The 18,473-nt window shown below is 45.8% G+C and overlaps 1 protein-coding gene across 8 annotated transcripts in view; it reads left to right on the top strand.

Moving 5' to 3' along the window:
- The window catches only part of znf423 (zinc finger protein 423), a 150,714-nt gene that overhangs the window by 11,282 nt on the left and 120,959 nt on the right, over positions 1-18,473 (top strand). For all 8 annotated transcript variants that reach the window (XM_069716886.1, XM_069716889.1, XM_069716892.1 and 5 more), the window contains exon 2: positions 7,423-7,485. In XM_069716886.1, coding sequence (XP_069572987.1) covers positions 7,423-7,485 — 63 coding nt within the window. The remainder of the gene's footprint in view (positions 1-7,422; positions 7,486-18,473) is intronic.

The following is an 18,473-nucleotide window of genomic DNA, read 5'->3' as shown; positions in this document are numbered from 1 at the left end:
GGAAACTACATTTCTAAGATTCTACGTCTGCACGCTCAAACAAACAAACAGGCAGCGGCGCTCCGAGCGCACACGCGTGTGCTGTGTGTATATTTTTCTTGTTACTCCCAGAAGGAGCGTGACGAGCGAGTTAATCTGTCCGCCAGCGATGCAGCGTGACACAAAGCTGTTTATTTCCCTTTTTCCTCTTCGTCTCCCTCCTCCTCCTCCTCCTCCGCCTCCCCCCCATCCCCCTCTCCTCCTGTAAAGCCTAATCAAGTTTGTATCAAGCTAAATAATGCCTTAGCGTGAAATTGGTGTCTTCAGTCAAAAAGCACTCCCGAGCCTGTCGTACAAGAGAAGGCAATTATGTAGTCCTCCTTACCTCCCTCCCCTCCACACATACCTCCCCCCTCCTGCAGCCTTGTCTGCTCTTGTTGTTAATGTACTGTGTGTGTGTGTGTGTGTGTGTGTGTGTGTGTGTGTGTGTGTGTGTGTGTGTGTGTGAATATGCGTGCACTGTTTCTACTGTACCTCCATAATATGTCTCATCTCGTCTTGACATCATCTGAGAGTGTTCATGTTGGAGCTCAGACCTCCAATGGTGAACTCTGCTCCTGTGTGTGTGTGTGTGTGTGTGTGTGTGTGTGTGTGTGTGTGTGTGTGTGTGTGTGTGTGTGTGTGTGTGTGTGTGTGTGTGTGTACGAGTCTGTAATGGTGAGTGCAGGCTGCCGGGGGAAACTTCTAGTTCAGTTATTTCTGGAGGCCTCCCCAGAGTGGAGATACTCCAGAGGAATGCTTTCCCTCTCCTCCTCCTGCTGCCGTCTCTTTCTCTGTCCTACTCCTTATTTTTCTCCTCGCCGCCCTCCTTCACCTGCCGTCCTTCCTCACCGCCTCCGCCGCTCCCCGTCCTCACCTCCGTCTCAACTTTCCCTCCCACCTTTCGCTCTCCGCTGTCTTTTTTTTTTTTACCCAGCGCTCCTCCTTCAGCTAGGTTTTCCCTTTTTTTTTTTTTTTACTCCTCGCTCGCTGCCTTTTTCTCTGTTTTTCCTCTTCGCGTCTCCTCCGCTATCGATTCGTCTTCCCGCCACTCGCTCGCTGACAGACAGAAAAACAAATGTCAGATCAGAGAAGCTCTTTAATCTCAAGCTGTGTTGTTTGGCCCCGAACATCAACTCTGCGCTCGTCTGAGTGTGAGTGAAGATGAGTGTTGTGCTGTCTGGATGTTGAAAGAGGTGAAATCCTTGTGTGTTAATAAGCAGTTTAAACACTGTGTGTGTGTGTGTGTGTGTGTGTGTGTGTGTGTGTGTGTTTTTCTTCACTTTCTACATTGCCTGTGTGTGTTAATAATGCAGGAGAGAAAGATAAAAGGACTCTTTGATTTGTACACCTGCTGATGCATACATAGAGAGCGTGTGTTCATGCTGTCGTACACAGAAAGAATCAAACGTGAAGACATGAGGACCGACAACCCGGTATCACGGCATAAACGTGAAATAGACACGCTTTGTGCTTCTTCTTCTTTTTTCCTGTAGTGGACGGAAATGAAACCTTTGCAGTGAGACTGGGTCGGTACAGAGGGCAGAAGAGAAACCAGAGATGACCGACAGTAAGAGAATAGCTAAACTAAAATCAGATAGCGGAAGCATTTTGGCTCGACGGAGACGGAGAGGGAGGACGAGAGGACGAGTCGAAGAGAAGGACAGCAGACAGAGGAAGATAGGGAGGGCGATGGAGCTCGTCCGCCAGGCTTTGTGTGGCTGTTGTTTCTTTTTTCGCTGCCATCCATCTAAGCCCTCTGCTAACTCTGTCCCTTCACACACACACACACACACACACACACACACACACACACACACACACACACACACACACACACACACACACACACACACACACACACACACACACACACACACACACACACAGTCCCAAACCTCAGACTAGCCCTGTGTTTCTGGCCAGTGGCTCAGTGCTTGGGGTGTGTGTGTGTGTGTGTGTGTGTGTGTGTGTGTGTGTGTGTGTGTGTGTGTGTGTGTGTGTGTGTGTGTGTGTTGTGTTTATGTATTTTAAGGCTGTTTTGTTCAGAATGCAGGCAGGCAGAGAGAGCGGTTTTACTGCTGATAAAAGTATTTGGTTAATCAGCTTCTGTCCCCATCCCCTGGCTAGAAGTGTTAGTGTGTGTGTGTGTGTGTGTGTGTGTGTGTGTGTGTGTGTGTGTGTGTGTGTGTGTGTGTGAGACACAGGCCATTGAAGTTTGGAGGGGTGGGGAGTGGGGAGGGGGTGTTCCCCGGGGGCGGGCTGGGGATGTAGATTGGCATCAGCCCTCGGCCAGTAGCGTCACAAAGTCGTTCCTGAGGGACGGGAAGGGCAGCCAATGAGAGAGTCCTTCTGGAGCTGGAGGGAGGAAGAGGAGGGGCGACGGAGAGGGTGGAGGGATGAAGAAAAGAAAAAAAAAACAGGGTCTAGGACGAAGACAGACAGATAAAGAGAGGGAGTCAGATGACAATTACCCTCTTGACTTCGGTCCAGCACCGGTTGTCAATCAGGCCGCCCCCTTGGGAGGACAGCCCCCCCCCCCCCACACACACACACATTGGATACACCGACCCACATCCCGCCTCTCTGGTGCCGCCTGGCCGACGCGTGATTGGCCGCTGTGACCCGTTCGTCAAAAAAAAAAGAGAGATCTGGGAACACCGGAGCCTCAGGCTGCTTGGGGAATACGTGGCCCTGATACTGTGAGTGTTGTTTGGGACGAAGGGAGGAAAAAAAAAGACAAAGGATTTCTCTTATTGAGGCTGCTTTCATGGGACAGAAGAGAAACGAGAGACAAAGATAGAAGGGAGGCAAGGTGGGATGAAGGCAGGAGAGAGGAAAGGAAACTGGAAATAGGTGATGGAGGGAAGGAAGAGGAAAACATGGAGGATGAAATGTGGTCAAAGGAGAGAAAATCAGGAGACTATCGAACAAAGAAAGGAAGAATAAACAAGCAAGAACAGAAGAGGTTGTTTTTGTGCTGTTTGCTTTGCATGTGGATGATTAATGATGATAACAACTATGCAAATATTTGTTTATGATACTCAGCTGCTCTTCCTCCTCCTCTCCTCTCTTTGATCTACTCGTATGTACAAAAAAACTAAACAAACGAAGCATGATGAAACGTCTGCCTCAAGCATTAATATTAATAATAATCAACCTGCTTTTTGATTTTGAACGCTTTTATTTTGGTAAGAAACGTCTTCACTGGTAGTTTTTCTTGTTTTTCCATCCAGAATCAACATGTGTTCTCAGGACTGGTTTAAGTGTGAACACCAATCCAGTATATTTCACATTAAGCCCCCCCCCCCCTCGGAGGCTGCTGCTCTCACTCGTTGTATAAATTTAGGGAGAGTTTGAAATTCAGGTCAATTTAAATTTAAAACCGCGTGTAAACAAGTTGCAGTTTGTTGGTAAAATGAGAAACTACAGGTGGAAGTCGCACATCGTTGCTGAGCGACAGGTGTTCAAACAACTGAGGAAGAGGAGGAAGACGTCATTCCTTCTACAGACTCCTAATCAAAGTAAAGAGTCTTATTATCGGTTATCGTCCTGGTATCTGACTGTCTGATGGATCTAAAACACGTGTGATTATTTCTCGTCTGCAGGCGTGTCGGTAGTCGATCCTGTTTTTTGTGTGTTTATACAGAATGGATAAATCTTATATCTCATTTACCACGGGCAAGAGAAGAGTCCGTATGAGCGGCGCCCCCTTGTGGTTCCCACGGCGTCGGAGCGCTAAGCTTTGCTATCAGCCTCGAGTTCACGAGTCGTGTTGGTTTTGCTGACGTTTACAGAAAGGTCAGAGGTCACCATAAATGTCAAGTACCATATTTGACGCTTGTTCGGGTCGGTGACACCTGCTGGCTGTCCTTTAACCAAATATAAAACTTTAGCGGTATCGTGGGCCATTAATTGGCTGAATGTGCAAATGTATATTTTTTCAAATTACACAGTGTGGAAGGAAGCGAGAGCAACTGGAGGCGGGAAAAGAGACGTTAATTGGACGCCTTGTAAAGCTGCAGTTTTTACCTTTTATGGACACATACTTCCACACATGCACTATAATGATGCTGGTATGCAGAGCTCTTCCTTCTCTGTGCATATTTATCCTAATGGCACACACACACACACACACACACACACACACACACACACACACACACACACACACACACACCTCTACCTCTGCTCCTTCCTTTTTACTCATGCAGCTTTTTAGATTACAGTACATGTAAGCACGCCTAACCCTTCCCACACACACACACACACACACACACACACACACACACACACACACACACACACACACACTCAGCGACCCCCCGGTGTGCGCAGGGTTCACAGTAGCGGTGTGTGCGTCTCTGAGGGAGGACGGAGCGAGGATGTGGGAATCTAAATAAAGCTGTGTGTGCTTGGCTAATGAAACACACTGTATTCCCCACAGTCTCATCAGGGAAAATGGGCTTTTATCAGAGGCTCAGTTACCAGTACATCCAGGTCCTTTTTTTTTTTTCCCTTCTAATATCCCAAACACTCCCAGCTACCAGGAGAACACGTTTTTATTTAACTTTTTTTTTTTTTTTTTTGTAATTTCACCCTTTGTGCAGAGAAATTGTGTCACAACGTGGCGGATCGGGGAAGCCCGGTTCAGGCGGAGCGCGGTCGCAGCGGGGAACGTTTTCCTGCTCGTCAGGAAGTGAAACCTTTTGATTTTTAATCTCCGTCCGTGTGTGATGCAGGCGGGGAGACAGATTCTTCCTGTTTCTCACTGTGTCGTGCTATTTAGGGTGTTAAGGTGTGTTGCCGGGACGTGACATCAAAGCTGGCGTCAGGTGGCGTTTTTTTGCATCGCAGGAACTATTTCACAGTTCTAGTAACGGCGGGGGGGAGAACCTGTCAAGTTCCTGTAACTCCGTTTTGTGGTACTTTGTTTTAGCTCCTCCCCCTGGGCAGGTACAGCGGTGATGCAAGTATGCAGTGATTGGTCGAACGAATGTCAGCAGAGCATAATGAGGCTTTAAGTTTTTAATTTTTTATTGTACTCTATTAATCCCCGAGGGGAAATTCTTTCGCTACAGCAGCATCCCGAGGGGGAGCTGCTGCAACAGGCTGCCACGACCGCGGCGCCAACCGACCTGAGGTGCATGTTTTTGGGTAATGGGAGGAAGCCGGAGAACCCGGAGAGAACCCACGCAAGCACAGGGAGAACATGCAAACTCCACACAGAAAGGCCCAGCACCGGATTCGAACCCGGAACCTTTTTGCTGTGAGGCGACAGTGCTAACCACTGCACCACCGTGCCGCCCACAAATTTCTTTTCATTTGGATGAATATTTACTCCATCTTAAATTGTTGCATTTGTTTTTATTTGCTCTCTCGATTGAAACACGCTTTGAATCTTCAAACATACGTGAATTTCAACCTGCTCAAGAAAAACTGAAAACTTGATTTCCTCACTTGGAGGGAAAGTTCTGGGGGAAACGTCCTCACGACCTGGAGGGAGCCAGGAGTCAGGATGGAGGTGTTCAACATTCGTTTTTCTACATCCGGGTCACGTGTACGTCTCACGTGGTATCGGACTGATTCATCATGCAGCCCGAGATACGTTTCATTTAAGAGATGTTCTGGAGGTTTTTATTAGATTACAGGAGGTTCTTTTTTTTTTTTTTTTCTGTATTTCCTCTGGTTCTCTCCTCATGTTTGGCAGACATGTCGGCGAGCTGGGATGTGTGTGTGTGTGCGTATGTGTGTGTGTGTGTGTGTGTGCATGTGTGTGTGTGTGTCTGTGTCTGTGTGTGTGTGTGTGTGTGTGTGTGTGTGTGTGTGTGTGTGTGTGTGTGTTCTGGTCAGGCAGACGTGCAGCCTGCTAGTTGAAATCCTGAGTGCCCCGGTCTGTGTGCGCTGCTCCGTCCCGTACGTGTTTGTCCAGGGATCCATTAGTTGGTTATTAGCCCACTGCGGTCCACATCTGGCCCTCAGAACCGGCTCCAGCCCGGATACTCAAAGGGGATGTTTTCACACTTGATCTAAACGCTTAAAGTCCTGACCCAGACTTCAAAATTTGAAGGCGGGGGGGGGGTCAAGTCTGCAGCTCACTGAGCGTAAACTTCTTGACCGCTGTTGTAGTTTTAACGTGGCCAACAGATAAAAACGAATCCTCCCTTGTTGTCGAGCTTTTCATGAGATATTGGAGCTCAGACGGAGGTGCGCACCTCAGCGCTTTGTTTTTCCTTCTTAAAAGGAACACCTCACTGATTCATAACTTGTTTTGATGTGAGACTTGGGCCCGGCGTTGCGGTGAGGACTGGGGCGGGTCAGGAGGGAGCACGGCGAGGACATGGTGTGAGGAAGACGAGGAGAGGTGTGAAAGACTTGGAGGGGGTGGAGGTCACTGCTGCTGAGAGCAGGATGAGAGCGGAGGACTCTGAAGGATCAGAGGCGGAGGTGTGTAAGTGAGAAGTGAGGCGCTGTGTGTCGGGGGAAGGACGGGGGTGGAGGGTGTGTGGGGGGGGAACAGGAAATCCCATTGTGTGGCGGCTCCAGCCATTTCCTGTTTGTGTGCCAGCTGTACTTCCTTCCTGTTGTACCCAGGAAGTCAGTATCACATTCCTGCTCTGAACAATGTGCAGTGTGTGTGTGTTTGTGTTTGTGTGTGTGTGTGTGTGTTTGTGTGTGTGTGTGTGTGTGTTTGTGTGTGTGTGTGTGTGTGTGTGTGTGTGTGTCGAGAGATTTCAGGACACCGTCATTGTCACTACCTTCATGTTTGTTGCTTCCCCGGTTTATTTTCAAGTGCACATGTTGTTGCAGATGATACACAAATGTATGAAGACTCCATATTCCTCCATTAAAATCTCTAACCATCAATCAATCAATCTTTATGTATAATGCATTTTTCATACCTTTGGTGCAGTTCAAAGTGCCTAACCGATGATTGACATGCCAATAATAAGACAAACCAGAAACCAGAAAAATAGAATAAATTCAAGAACAATTAAAAGACAACTTAAAAAAACACTTTGAGGTCAATGCACCCAAGACGAGAGATAGTAGAAGATTAAAAGCTAGAATAACGATAAGAGTGGTAAAGTAGAATGAAATAAGAATTAGAAACCAGAAAACAAGAATAAAAATAAAATAAATGAAATGCATTAAAAAGATAAGAGCTGTAATAATTACTTGTAAAAATGATAAAATCGATTATTAAGATAGATGGCAGTTAATTTTTTATCAGTTCACCGAGTTCATGTTTGGTCGTCTGCTCTGACACTGCAGTTTTATTCTGTAAAATCTGATCATGTAGAAAATGAATCACTTTTTTTTTCTTGTCGACAATAACGAACACGGAGACATCTTTTTTATTCACCGTCTTCTTTCTGTCTGTCGCTTCTGTTTCGTCCTCAGCGGTAGAAGAAGGGGAGTCTTCAGAGTGCGGAGGGACCTGGGACGACTCAACCGTCCAGACAGGTTAGTGCACACACACACACACACACACACACACACACACACACACACACACACACACACACACACACACACACACACACACACACACACACACACACACACACACACACACACACACACACACTCTCTCTCACTCAACACCGATGCTGTAATAGAGTCGCAGCCAGCTGTCAGACACACAAACACGCAGAGTGAAATCTCTGCCACGGGATTTAATGGGATGAGAGGATGGAGACATCAGAGGAGTCGGAGTGACGGGGACATGTGGACGGAGACAGAGGACTGAATGAGGACATGATGGTATGCTGATATCCTAGGAGGAAGTCAGAGGGCTGATGCAGCTCTTCCTCTCCTTTTTGTTCTTTTCTTGGATTTTGTTTTATCCTCATGGTTCCTCCAAACCAACTTTCCTCTCCTCCTCCTCCTCTTCTTCTGTCTTTTTCTCCCGTGTCCACACCGAGATGATGAATTTGAAATGATTATCCTCCCTCGCCCTTTTTTTGCCTCAATGGAAAAATGAACAACTAAAATCTTGTCTGTGCTCTCGGAGGTTCACGTATGAAAGGAAAAACGGAAAGATGGTGAAGCTGTAATTATGATGGAAATAACTTTGTGCACAACTGCAGGGACAGCGAGGGTCGCTTAAAGCCTGCAAATTTAAAAATGCATCCAATAAAAAATAATTTAATCTGAAACATAAAAAGTCCCGAGGTTCTGGTTCTGGTTCAAGTTCAGGTTATCGTATTTGTAGAAAAGAGAAAAGTACAAGGCTCAAAGGCTTCACTAATAAATAGCAATAAAAGCCACAGCGATAAATAACCACGATCATAAAAGGTGCAATTTATACTAAAAACAATTAAATAACTAAATAAATAGAAGTTCCATAAATATGTGCAAAAATATTCTGTGTAATTAAAACTGCTGATTTGGAAGTTTTTTTAAATTTAGGTTTCTCTTCATGAATCAACAATTTTCACGACTCAGCACGTTGTGACGTCTCGAAATAAACATTTTTACTGTAAAAAAAACAAACCCTGCGAAGCCTAAAAAAATATCCAGAAGCTGGAACTGGTGAATTTTTGGTACTAATTATTGAAATTGCTGCAGATCCCGTTTCTGCACGTGAACTTTTCTTCGCAGCAGACGGAGTGTTTCAGAAATCTCCGGTATCACACTGGGTTACCCACGTTTCCCTTCGCTGTTGTCGTTGCCGCTTTTTGCAAAGATCAAAGCACAACTTTGCTTCTCCTTAAAAACAACCCTGTCGGACCTCTGTAGGTGTTTGTCAGCCGCTCCTCGTGTGTTTTTTTTTTTTTTTTTTGCTGCTCCGGTTTGCAGCCAATCAGAGAGCAGTTAAACATTTCCTCTGACTGGATCCCAGCAGGGAAATAAGATACTGCTGAATGTGGTAAATATGCAGTTATCTCTCTCTCTCTCCGCCCCGTCTCTCGTTAAGCTCTGCGGGGATATGAGGAGAGGAAAGTGTGACCCCTGGGGTGTCCATGACGTGCACATCCTTACCTCCCCTCAAACCCCCCTCCCCCCATCCTCCTACTCCAAACCTGTGCTAACTCCCCTCCAGGGGCCACCACACAGGTCTACATCTGTGTGTGTGTGTGTGTGTGTGTGTGTGTGCATGTGTCTGCATGTTAAAAGGGGGAGTGAGAGGGGGGTGCTGACTGAGGTCCTGGGTGGCTCACTAGAACTGCTGTGTGTGTCAGTTCCTGCAGGAAGCTGGAGTCCCATGACACACACACACACACACACACACACACACACACACACACACACACACACACACACACACACACACACACACACACACACACACACACACACACACACACACACCTATCTGAAACTCTTCCTCCCATATAAAAAACACACTGTCCCATATTTCCTTACTCAGCCAGTCTTTCATTTTGGATTGTCTCCCGTCCCGCCGTCCTCCGCTTCACTATGCATTTGTCTCTTTCTGTCTTCTTTTTGTTGTTGTTGCTGTGCTCATATTAGAGGAAGTCTGAGGAGTGAGAATAGCTGCTTGTCTGTACCTTATTTTAAAAAGAGAGAAGACCTTGTTTCCTCTCCTCCCAGGGAGACGGTGTTGACAAAGACAGGGTGAGACAGAGAGACAGCGAGAGACATGACGGAGAAAATATACTTTCTTCACTCTTTTTCAGTCTCTCTCTTTTTTTTTTCCACTTTCTCTGGAAAATGTGTGTTGAGTTTGGAAAGGCCCGTAAGGAGGGAGGGAGGGAGGGAGGGAACAGCATCGAGCCAACTTATTCCTCCCCCTTCCCCCTCCCCCTCCTCCCCTGGCCTTTCTGCCCCAGAGGAGACTCGGAGGCCAAAGGTGCACCCGACACCCTCCCTCCCGTCTTCCCACTGCCCCTCGGTGGGACAGAAAAACAACTCGTCCACCCTTCCTCCCTTGTTTCCTCTCTTGTTTCCTCCCTTGTTTCCTCCCTTGTTTCCTCCCTTGTTTCCTTCCTCGCTCCCCCAGCGTGCTGGGAGGAGAAAAAAAAAAAGAGCCGAGGACAGAGAGGAGAAACGGAAAGAGCAGGTAGCAGCAGTTTCTCCTTTTTCTTAAAAAAAAAAAAAGTCAGTTCAGACGTCTTTGTGTTTCGACCCTCCTGGGACCTTGGAGGCACGCACACACACACACACACACACACACACACACACACACACACACACACACACACACACACACACACACACACACACACACACACACACACACACACACACACACACACACACACACACACACACACACACACACACACACACACACACACACACACACACACACACACGTGTCCAATGAGGCCAGAGTGGACTTTAAAAGGCGTAAATAAAATGTGTGTCAGGGATGAACTCGTCTCTTTCTCCTGAGTCGTGGTCACACAGAGAAGCAGTGAGTCATCATGGAAAAGTTTTGTCAGGTCCCCGAGCTGAAACTGAGAAACCGAGACCTGCTGTGTTATTGTTACTCACTGTGTGTGTGTGTGTGTGTGTGTGTGTGTGTGTGTGTGTGTGTGTGTGTGTGTGTGTGTGTGTGTGTGTGTGTGTGTGTGTGTTCAATGGGACCTTTTCCTGTGTAAACTCAGACCTGGTCAGGACCGGTGGTCCTCATGGGGACCAAAGAAAACAGGTCCTCGTGGGGGCAGAACGTCATTCCTTCGGTCCAGGTTGAGGGTTTGGATCCGGCGGTGCACAATGGATGGAAGTCGATGCGATGTCTCAGCAGGGGGAGCGCTGCCAGCTGTGTGGTGGCACAGATCTGAGAAACAGGAAACTGTTGGATTCAAAACATAACTATCAATTTAGTTTTAAATGACAGCTGTTTCAAAATGAGCTTTTTAAAAATAGCACATTAGTTGGACCTTTGACCCAAGCGGCAACCATCAGTGATGTCATCGTTGGTTTGTGAACATTATGAATCCTCCAGTTCAGATTCTGTCCGTCACCATTTTACTAGTTCGGAGCGGTTCGGACCAGGAAGTGACCATATTTGGACGAGCTGGGGGAGGAGCCAGAGGTGGATCTGACCGATCTGATCGGAAACCTGACGATACTACGTCCCGCCCACCGATAGCTGTAACCTGACTGCACCACAGGCCTGTCAATCAAACAGACACGCCCCCAAAAACAGGTCTTCTTGAATCTTCTTTTCTAATGAATGAGGGATTATTTTCAGATGGACCTCCAGAAAACTAAGAAGAAGGAGTGACTTTAGCTAACAACACCGAGATAACTGATGGACACATTTTATTCACTTTGGATTTGATGAGAGAAGTTGAATGGGAGTCTATGGAGCCGGAGGCTTTTTGGAGCCGACCTCTAGTGGCACTCGCTGGTATTGCAGCTGAAGACACTTCTGGATCAGAACCATTTTACAGACCTGAAGCTACAAACTCTTAGAAACAGTCTCTGCTTTGACAGAGTTTCGGAGGAATTTTATTGAAGTGAACTGATCATTCAAAAAAGAGAAAATGTAAAGAGTGTGTTCTTGAGAATACAGACGGCCTCCTCCTGTTTCCCTCTTATATATTTATGATGTCCAGAGCTGAGAAAAACAGGACACTGGCCCTCCTCTCTTGCTCTCTCTCCCTTCCTCCGGCTTCCTCTTCTTTTCCTCTATCACTCTCACCGCTTCCCTCTGGAGGTCCATAATGTAGTTTTAATTTCCCCAAGGCTACCACAGGAAAACAGTTCCTGTGTATGTGTGCGTTGACTCTCATTGTCTGCTTGTGACAGTGCATCTGTGTTTTTTGTCTGTTTTTGCAGTATTTAAGCTCTTCTTTTGTTTTTTGGGGGGATTTGTTTTGTGTGTGAGTGTGTGCACAAAATTAACACACGTGCGCAGCTGTCATCTTATTTGCGAGCATACTTTTGGTGCCGATCTGTGTGTGTGTGTGTGTGTGTGTGTGTGTGTGTGTGTGTGTGTGTGTGTGTGTGTGTGTGTGTGTGTGTGTGTGTGTGTGTGTGTGTTGCATGTGTGGCTGATTTTAATGTGTGTTTGTGTATATTTAGTGTGTGTGTGTGTCCTTCCATGACGTGAATGGCTCTTTCATCATCCTGTTTCCAGACATCAGTGTTGGGTGCTGCTCTCCCTCGCCGCTGCACATCCCAGGGGTGAGTCTGTGTGTGTGTGTGTGTGTGTGTGTGTGTGTGTGTGTGTGTGTGTGTGTGTGTGTGTGCGACTGGTACTCTGGGGCTCAGAAGATCTCCTCCCAGGGGGGGGACGAGGCCTTGCATTGTGAAAACACAGGCTTTCAGGGAAGGGGGGAGGACGGGGTGGGGTGAGGAGAGATGAGCTGCTTTATATAGACACACACAAACAGAGGAGGCGGAGGGTGAGAGCAGGGGGGAGGAGGGGGAGGGTCTCCTGGGAGACAGGGAGCAGGCCTGTGTTGTTGTGTCCAGCTGCACCTGTTCATTGTGTGCGCTCGAGAGCCAAATGTGTCTTTCTCACCTCTCGACATTTTGTGCTGGAATAGGTGCTCAGTCTGCAACCATCCGTAGAGTTTAAATCAGAGGCTGGTACATTTAAAGTGGACGTAGCGTCAGGTGTAATACCGCCGAGGGCCAGTAGGGGCGGACTCCTGCAGACTTCTCAAATGTTTCCCCCACAAGTCATTAGATAACACTGAATCCAGCATTCATCACAAATTAGGACTCAAACACAGATATGTTAGCTGTTTGATTGACAGGCCTGTGGTGCTGTCTGGTGTAGGTGGGCGGGGCATATTGTCCTCAGATCCAAATATGGTCACTTCTGGTTTTAAAAAAAATACATGATGGCGACGGGCGAAATTCCAGACTGGCGGCCTCAAAAGTTCACAAACCAACGAGTTAAATGTAAAGTTTTTAGCCTTGTTGGATCAACACAGTATTCATTATATAATAAACTTAATAATAATAATAATAATAATAAACACATGATATAAAAGATAGTGACTGCACACACATGGAAGATAAATCTAAACGGAGATTGTTTTCTTTAAAATGAAGACGTGTTGGCGTGTCTGTGGCTTTAAGCTCGGTGTGTGTGGTTCGGTGGAAAGTCTTCTGTAGGTGAGTGGATGCATCCCGACCTCCTGAGAGGACGTTTGTATTCACAGCGTGCAACAAACCGACACTAAAGTGACAGCTTCACTTGTATTTTGCCGACGGCTGTGATGACACACTGAGCCAACCTGTGAAAGGTCTGTTTGAGGATCAAGTAGCTGCGTGTGTGGCCGATCCTGAATCTCAGCTGGTACCTGAAGCGGAGCTTCATTAGCGTCTCTACTCGTTTGGACTTTTTTCGTTCATGCAAAAAAAAAAAAAAAAAAGGAATGAGCAGAAACCTGGTCGTGCAGGTCTGACTCCGCCCCCCTGGCTGCGTCCTGCACCCCTACTGGGTGGTGGTACCCGGCCAGGTGCCTGTGAGCCCTGCTCGGGTGTAGACTGTGATGTGTGGAGGAGAATGAAAGCCTTGTGTCATCCCCCCCCCCATCCCTTCTTTCCCTCCCCCCCTACCTCCCCCCCATCCCCCCTTTGATGCCTCTTTGAGGCACACACAGACAGAGACGTGTGTGTTTGTGTGTGTGTATTTTCTGCATGCTTGGCCGGCAGATATACATCTCAGAGCTGGCGGAGTGCGTCCCAGTCAGGCCACAGTAACCGGCCTCCTGGCTGCCAAATCTAGCACTTGAATAAGCGCCTTACCTTCGCAGTATTACAGTGTGTTTTATTCCCCTTCAACTCCCCCTCCAGCGCTGGCACGCTCCTCCGGTGCACTCCCATCACCCCCGGGGCAGTTCAGGAACATTTCCCAGAGTTCATTAGTTTCCCCTGGTTTGCTTCCCGCAGGATATGCAGCGATGTACAGCGGTCGTGCTGACTGTGTGCGTTTGATTTATTTTATTTTTTTTGGTGTTCCAGTTTGTGTCTCGTCCAGCTTGTTTTGGCAACTCCTCACACCGGAGTAGGACGGAGCGCCGGTCTCCAATCCAGCACGCTTTGTTCGATTTCCATCCCGCGTCATCGAGTTAAGGGGGTAAAAATCCCATCCCTCCTTCTCCAATCCGACGTGTTTTACGGCTTCTTATCATTTAACTCGCTAATTGCCTCAATGAAGTCATTTTTAATGTGGTTAATGAGATAAAACGCAATTTCGCAAACACACCCACGCTATGAAAGCACACGAGCATCCACACCAAGCGCTCGGTGAGTCTAACGAGTGGTGATTAGTTGGTCTCCGCTAGGCGTGGTTAGACTGTGGAACATCATTCTGCACCGTGGACTCTGCTAATTCACTTCTCTTTATCTAATTACCCAGGGTACACACACACACACACACACACACACACACACACACACACACACACACACACACACACACACACACACACACACACACACACACACACACACACACACACACACACACACACACACACACACACACACACACGCACGCACACGCACACCACCTGCATATATCTTTCCTGCAGATATGCAAAGTGACCTCATTATTCCTGAGGTATCCGTTTATATATTTATATTGTTATGTGTTAATAAACAGCCCATTGTCCTCGGGTTACTGAGGCTGGTGGGTGCAGAGAGGAATATTGCTTATTACCTTTCCTCAGGAGACACGAACATGTAAAAACATCTTTCTACTCCACATCCATACCTGATGTTGCATGCAGTCACACATTCAGACCTGTGTGTGAAAACTGGATTCGAAATAAAGCTGGAATATGAATTCATTGTCCCTGTATACCAACCCGGCATCATGGCAAAGCGTGAAATAGACACGCTGATCCACTACAGTGAAACGTGAGATGGAAACGCTTTGCACTGCGTGAAAGTTACACGTTTTAAAACCAGTCATGGTGCTGTTGCTGTGATGTCGTTTTTTGAACAAAGATATGTGATGAACAAAGATATTCATGAATTTTTGTGTCATGTGTTCAAACCAAACCGGTCCAGCTAGCGGCCGCTAGGACTGTAAGTGCGTGACTATCCGTGGTGTTACGGTACGGGTGCTCGGAGCGACCAAAAAGGACCAAAAGAGACCCGACTTCACCAAATGGGTCATTTAATAGAACTAGAACAAGTAGAAACTACATTATATTACATAGAAAGTCAATTCTAATTCTATATTCCCATTGAGAAGGCAGAGTGATATTTCTAGTGATGAGCAGGTCGACCAATCAGATCTCTGGGTCGGAACTACCTCCATACAGATGTTTACCCCGCCATAGACTTTTAAACACAACATCTGTATTTCACTACATGCAAAAAGAGACTCACTTTATGTCTTTTTTTTCCCTCCTGCACACTCTTTCCCTCCCAGACCCAGAACAACGGGGTGCAATCCAATCTTTAGGTGCCCAGAAAGCAGCTGGTTTTTCTGTCCCACCAGCTAGTTAATTTCATTTAATTGCGTTCACTGTGCATCCCAGGTGCGATTCAGTCGCTCATTATGTGGCTGGAATAAAACTCAGCAGGCCTCCGTGACTCAATGACGGGCAGAAAAGAAAAAAAAAGCTCTCCTCAGAAACATGTGGTAAAATTTATAAATGTTATTTTTAGTTTAGTGGGAACGTTTTGTGTGTTTTTAAAAAAATATATTTTCTGTAGTTAAACTTCAGGACAAGATTTATAGTTATTGTGCACCTCTGTGGATGACATAAGAATAAACAAGGATGTCTGTTTGTGGGATTTAAAGGTGTGTGTGTGTGTGTGTGTGTGTGTGTGTGTGTGTGTGTGTGTGTGTGTGTGTGTGTGTGTGTGTGTGTGTGTGTGTGTGTGTGTGTGTGTGTGTGTGTGTGTGTGTGTGTCTAAGAGGGGGAATGTGCAGTTATTCCTGGCATAGGGACAGTCTGTGACTCAGAGATAATGGTTCTCAGTAGAGTGAGTATGTTCATGTGTGTGAATGAGTGACTACAGCTATGTCTCACTGTCCTCTGTGTGTGTGTGTGTGTGTGTGTGTGTGTGTGTGTGTGTGTGTGTGTGTGTGTGTGTGTGTGTGTGTGTGTGTGTGTGTGTGTGTGTGTCAATGAGTGAGTACAGCTATGTCTCACTGTCGTGTGTGTGTGTGAAACAGAGAATGCGAGTGCTATTTGCTAGGGACCACTGTCATACTATTCAATCAATACCCCAACACACACACACACACACACACACACACACACACACACACACACACACACACACACACACACACACACACACACACACACACACACACACACACACACACACACACACACACACACTCCCCTGCACCCCGAACACCCGTGGGAGTCCCCGGCTTTCATTAAGTAGGCCTGCTGCTTCTTTCTGGTGGTAATGGGGGGGGGGGGGGGGGTGTTGCAAGAGGAAGATGAGGAAAAAAAGATCAAATGTCTGGCCGGGCAAAATATTGATAAATCGATTTAGAGATATGAGACCAGCTATCTCTCAAGATTTTGAATATCATAATATCATAATGCGGTATTAAATCTCCATTACAGTTAAATGATTTCATTTTCTGAATTTACCAGATTGTTCAAGCTGTTTAATTTAATTAAATCCACATTACAGAAGATTTATCATTCCTACAATATGGTCGTGATATCTTTATTGGGCTATTTTGTTAAAAATATAATTTTGTTCATATTGCATATTCTGATGTAAACAAGGGGCGATCAAAAAGTAAAAATCTCATAACATCTACAGCTAATGTCCAATTATAATATTAACGTCATGATGCAATGAGATTTTATATCCTGTAGTATTTCAAATTAAAAGCCTTCTAGCTTTTTATTAATTCAACAGAAACCCTTCATTTCTCAAAAAGGCTTTTATTGTGAAACATTCGCAGGAAGGTGTTGTAACCGAAGTCGGGACAATCACACTTTTAGATGAATAATCCACAAAAACCTGTTGAAAAAAACCCGGATTATATTGTTAATTTTATGAAATTTAAAGCAATAGAAATATAGATTACTGCTAAATAACATTTATATCCTCTGTGCAGAGAAACATTACATTTTGAATGAGATCTTTAGTGTCATTGCTTCATGACACACACACACACACACACACACACACACACACACACACACACACACACACACACACACACACACACACACACACACACACACACACACACACACACACACACACACACACACACACACACACACACACTGTGTACAGCCTGGAGGTCTGTGTGATCATGGCAGCTCCAGTATGCAGTCGGAGCTCACAGCCCCCCCGCCGACTTCTCTCTGAGATCCATAAGAGGACACGTAATTATCCCGTCTCCGTGTGCAGAGAGGCGGGCGGGCAGCGGACGACCGTACAGACCAGCGCGTAAATAGAAACACCACCAGCCGAGTTATCCCCTCATCATCCTCTCCTCCGACACACATCCCTCTCTCGCTCCCGCTCTCTACACGACGATCGGAAGACAAAGAGCGAAATAAAAGAAAACGCCAGTAGAGATGAGGGGAGAAAAATAAAATAAAAGAAGAGTAGACGATGAGGACAGAGAGGGCTGCAAGATGGAGAGAGTTTCATCCGTCTCCCGCCTCTGTTGCTATGACAGCAGGTTGTGTTGGCATGCGCAGGAGTTGGCGCTGCCCTCACCTCTGGCATCACGGCTCCCCGGGAGAGAGAGAGAGAGAGAGTGTGTGTGTGTGTGTGTGTGTGTGTGTGTGTGTGTGTGTGTGTGTGTACGCTTTCTTTTTGTACTCCACTATAAAAAGAACATTTAGAGATTTGCATCATTTTATATTTAAAGATGAAACTTTCGAGTCAAACTGATGTGGATTTTTGCATTTGAAGTGATTTTAACACTTTAGCGCTTTTTATTTTTTCTATTTGACTCCTTTTAAAAGGAACTCTGAGTTGTTGTCTGTTAAACAGCATAACTGCACATATTTACTCTCTGCACGCATGCATGTGTGTATTTGCCCGTGTGTGTATAGTACACGTCTGGTATGTGTACATCTGTGTGTGTATTCTTGCTTTTTGTACTCAACTATAAAAAAAAAAAAAATTAAAAAAAAAGTTTGACAAGAACAATTAAAGATTTGCAACTCAACTTTTATGAGATGTGTTGCTGGCATCAAATTCAAAACAAGCATCTATTATTTTTTTATTTTTATAAAACAACAAAATATCTGTTTCAACATTTGATATTTTGTTTTTAGGTAGGTAGGTAGGTAGGTATATACTTTATTAATCCCCGAGGGGAAATTTTTTAATCTAATTTTTTAGTCTAATCTGCAATAAAATGAGTTTTTGTGATTTGAAAATCATCACATTCTGTTTTTATTCACATTTTATGCAGCGTCCCAAATTTTTTTTCTTTAAGGTGAAACTTTTCCAAAATGTGGATTTTTAACAAAACAGCCAAATGTGGGAAAAGCTATTTTTGTCATTTGTCAATTTTTTTTGGAGGATTTTGGTTTTTATCATAACTTTACATATTT

This window comes from Brachyistius frenatus, unplaced genomic scaffold (genome assembly GCF_029030835.1).
Source record: "Brachyistius frenatus isolate BFR_SWC_R1_liver_20210118 unplaced genomic scaffold, ASM2903083v1 Contig_164, whole genome shotgun sequence".
NCBI classification, from domain to species: domain Eukaryota; kingdom Metazoa; phylum Chordata; class Actinopteri; family Embiotocidae; genus Brachyistius; species Brachyistius frenatus.
This window is presented reverse-complemented; position numbering and strand designations above follow the sequence as displayed.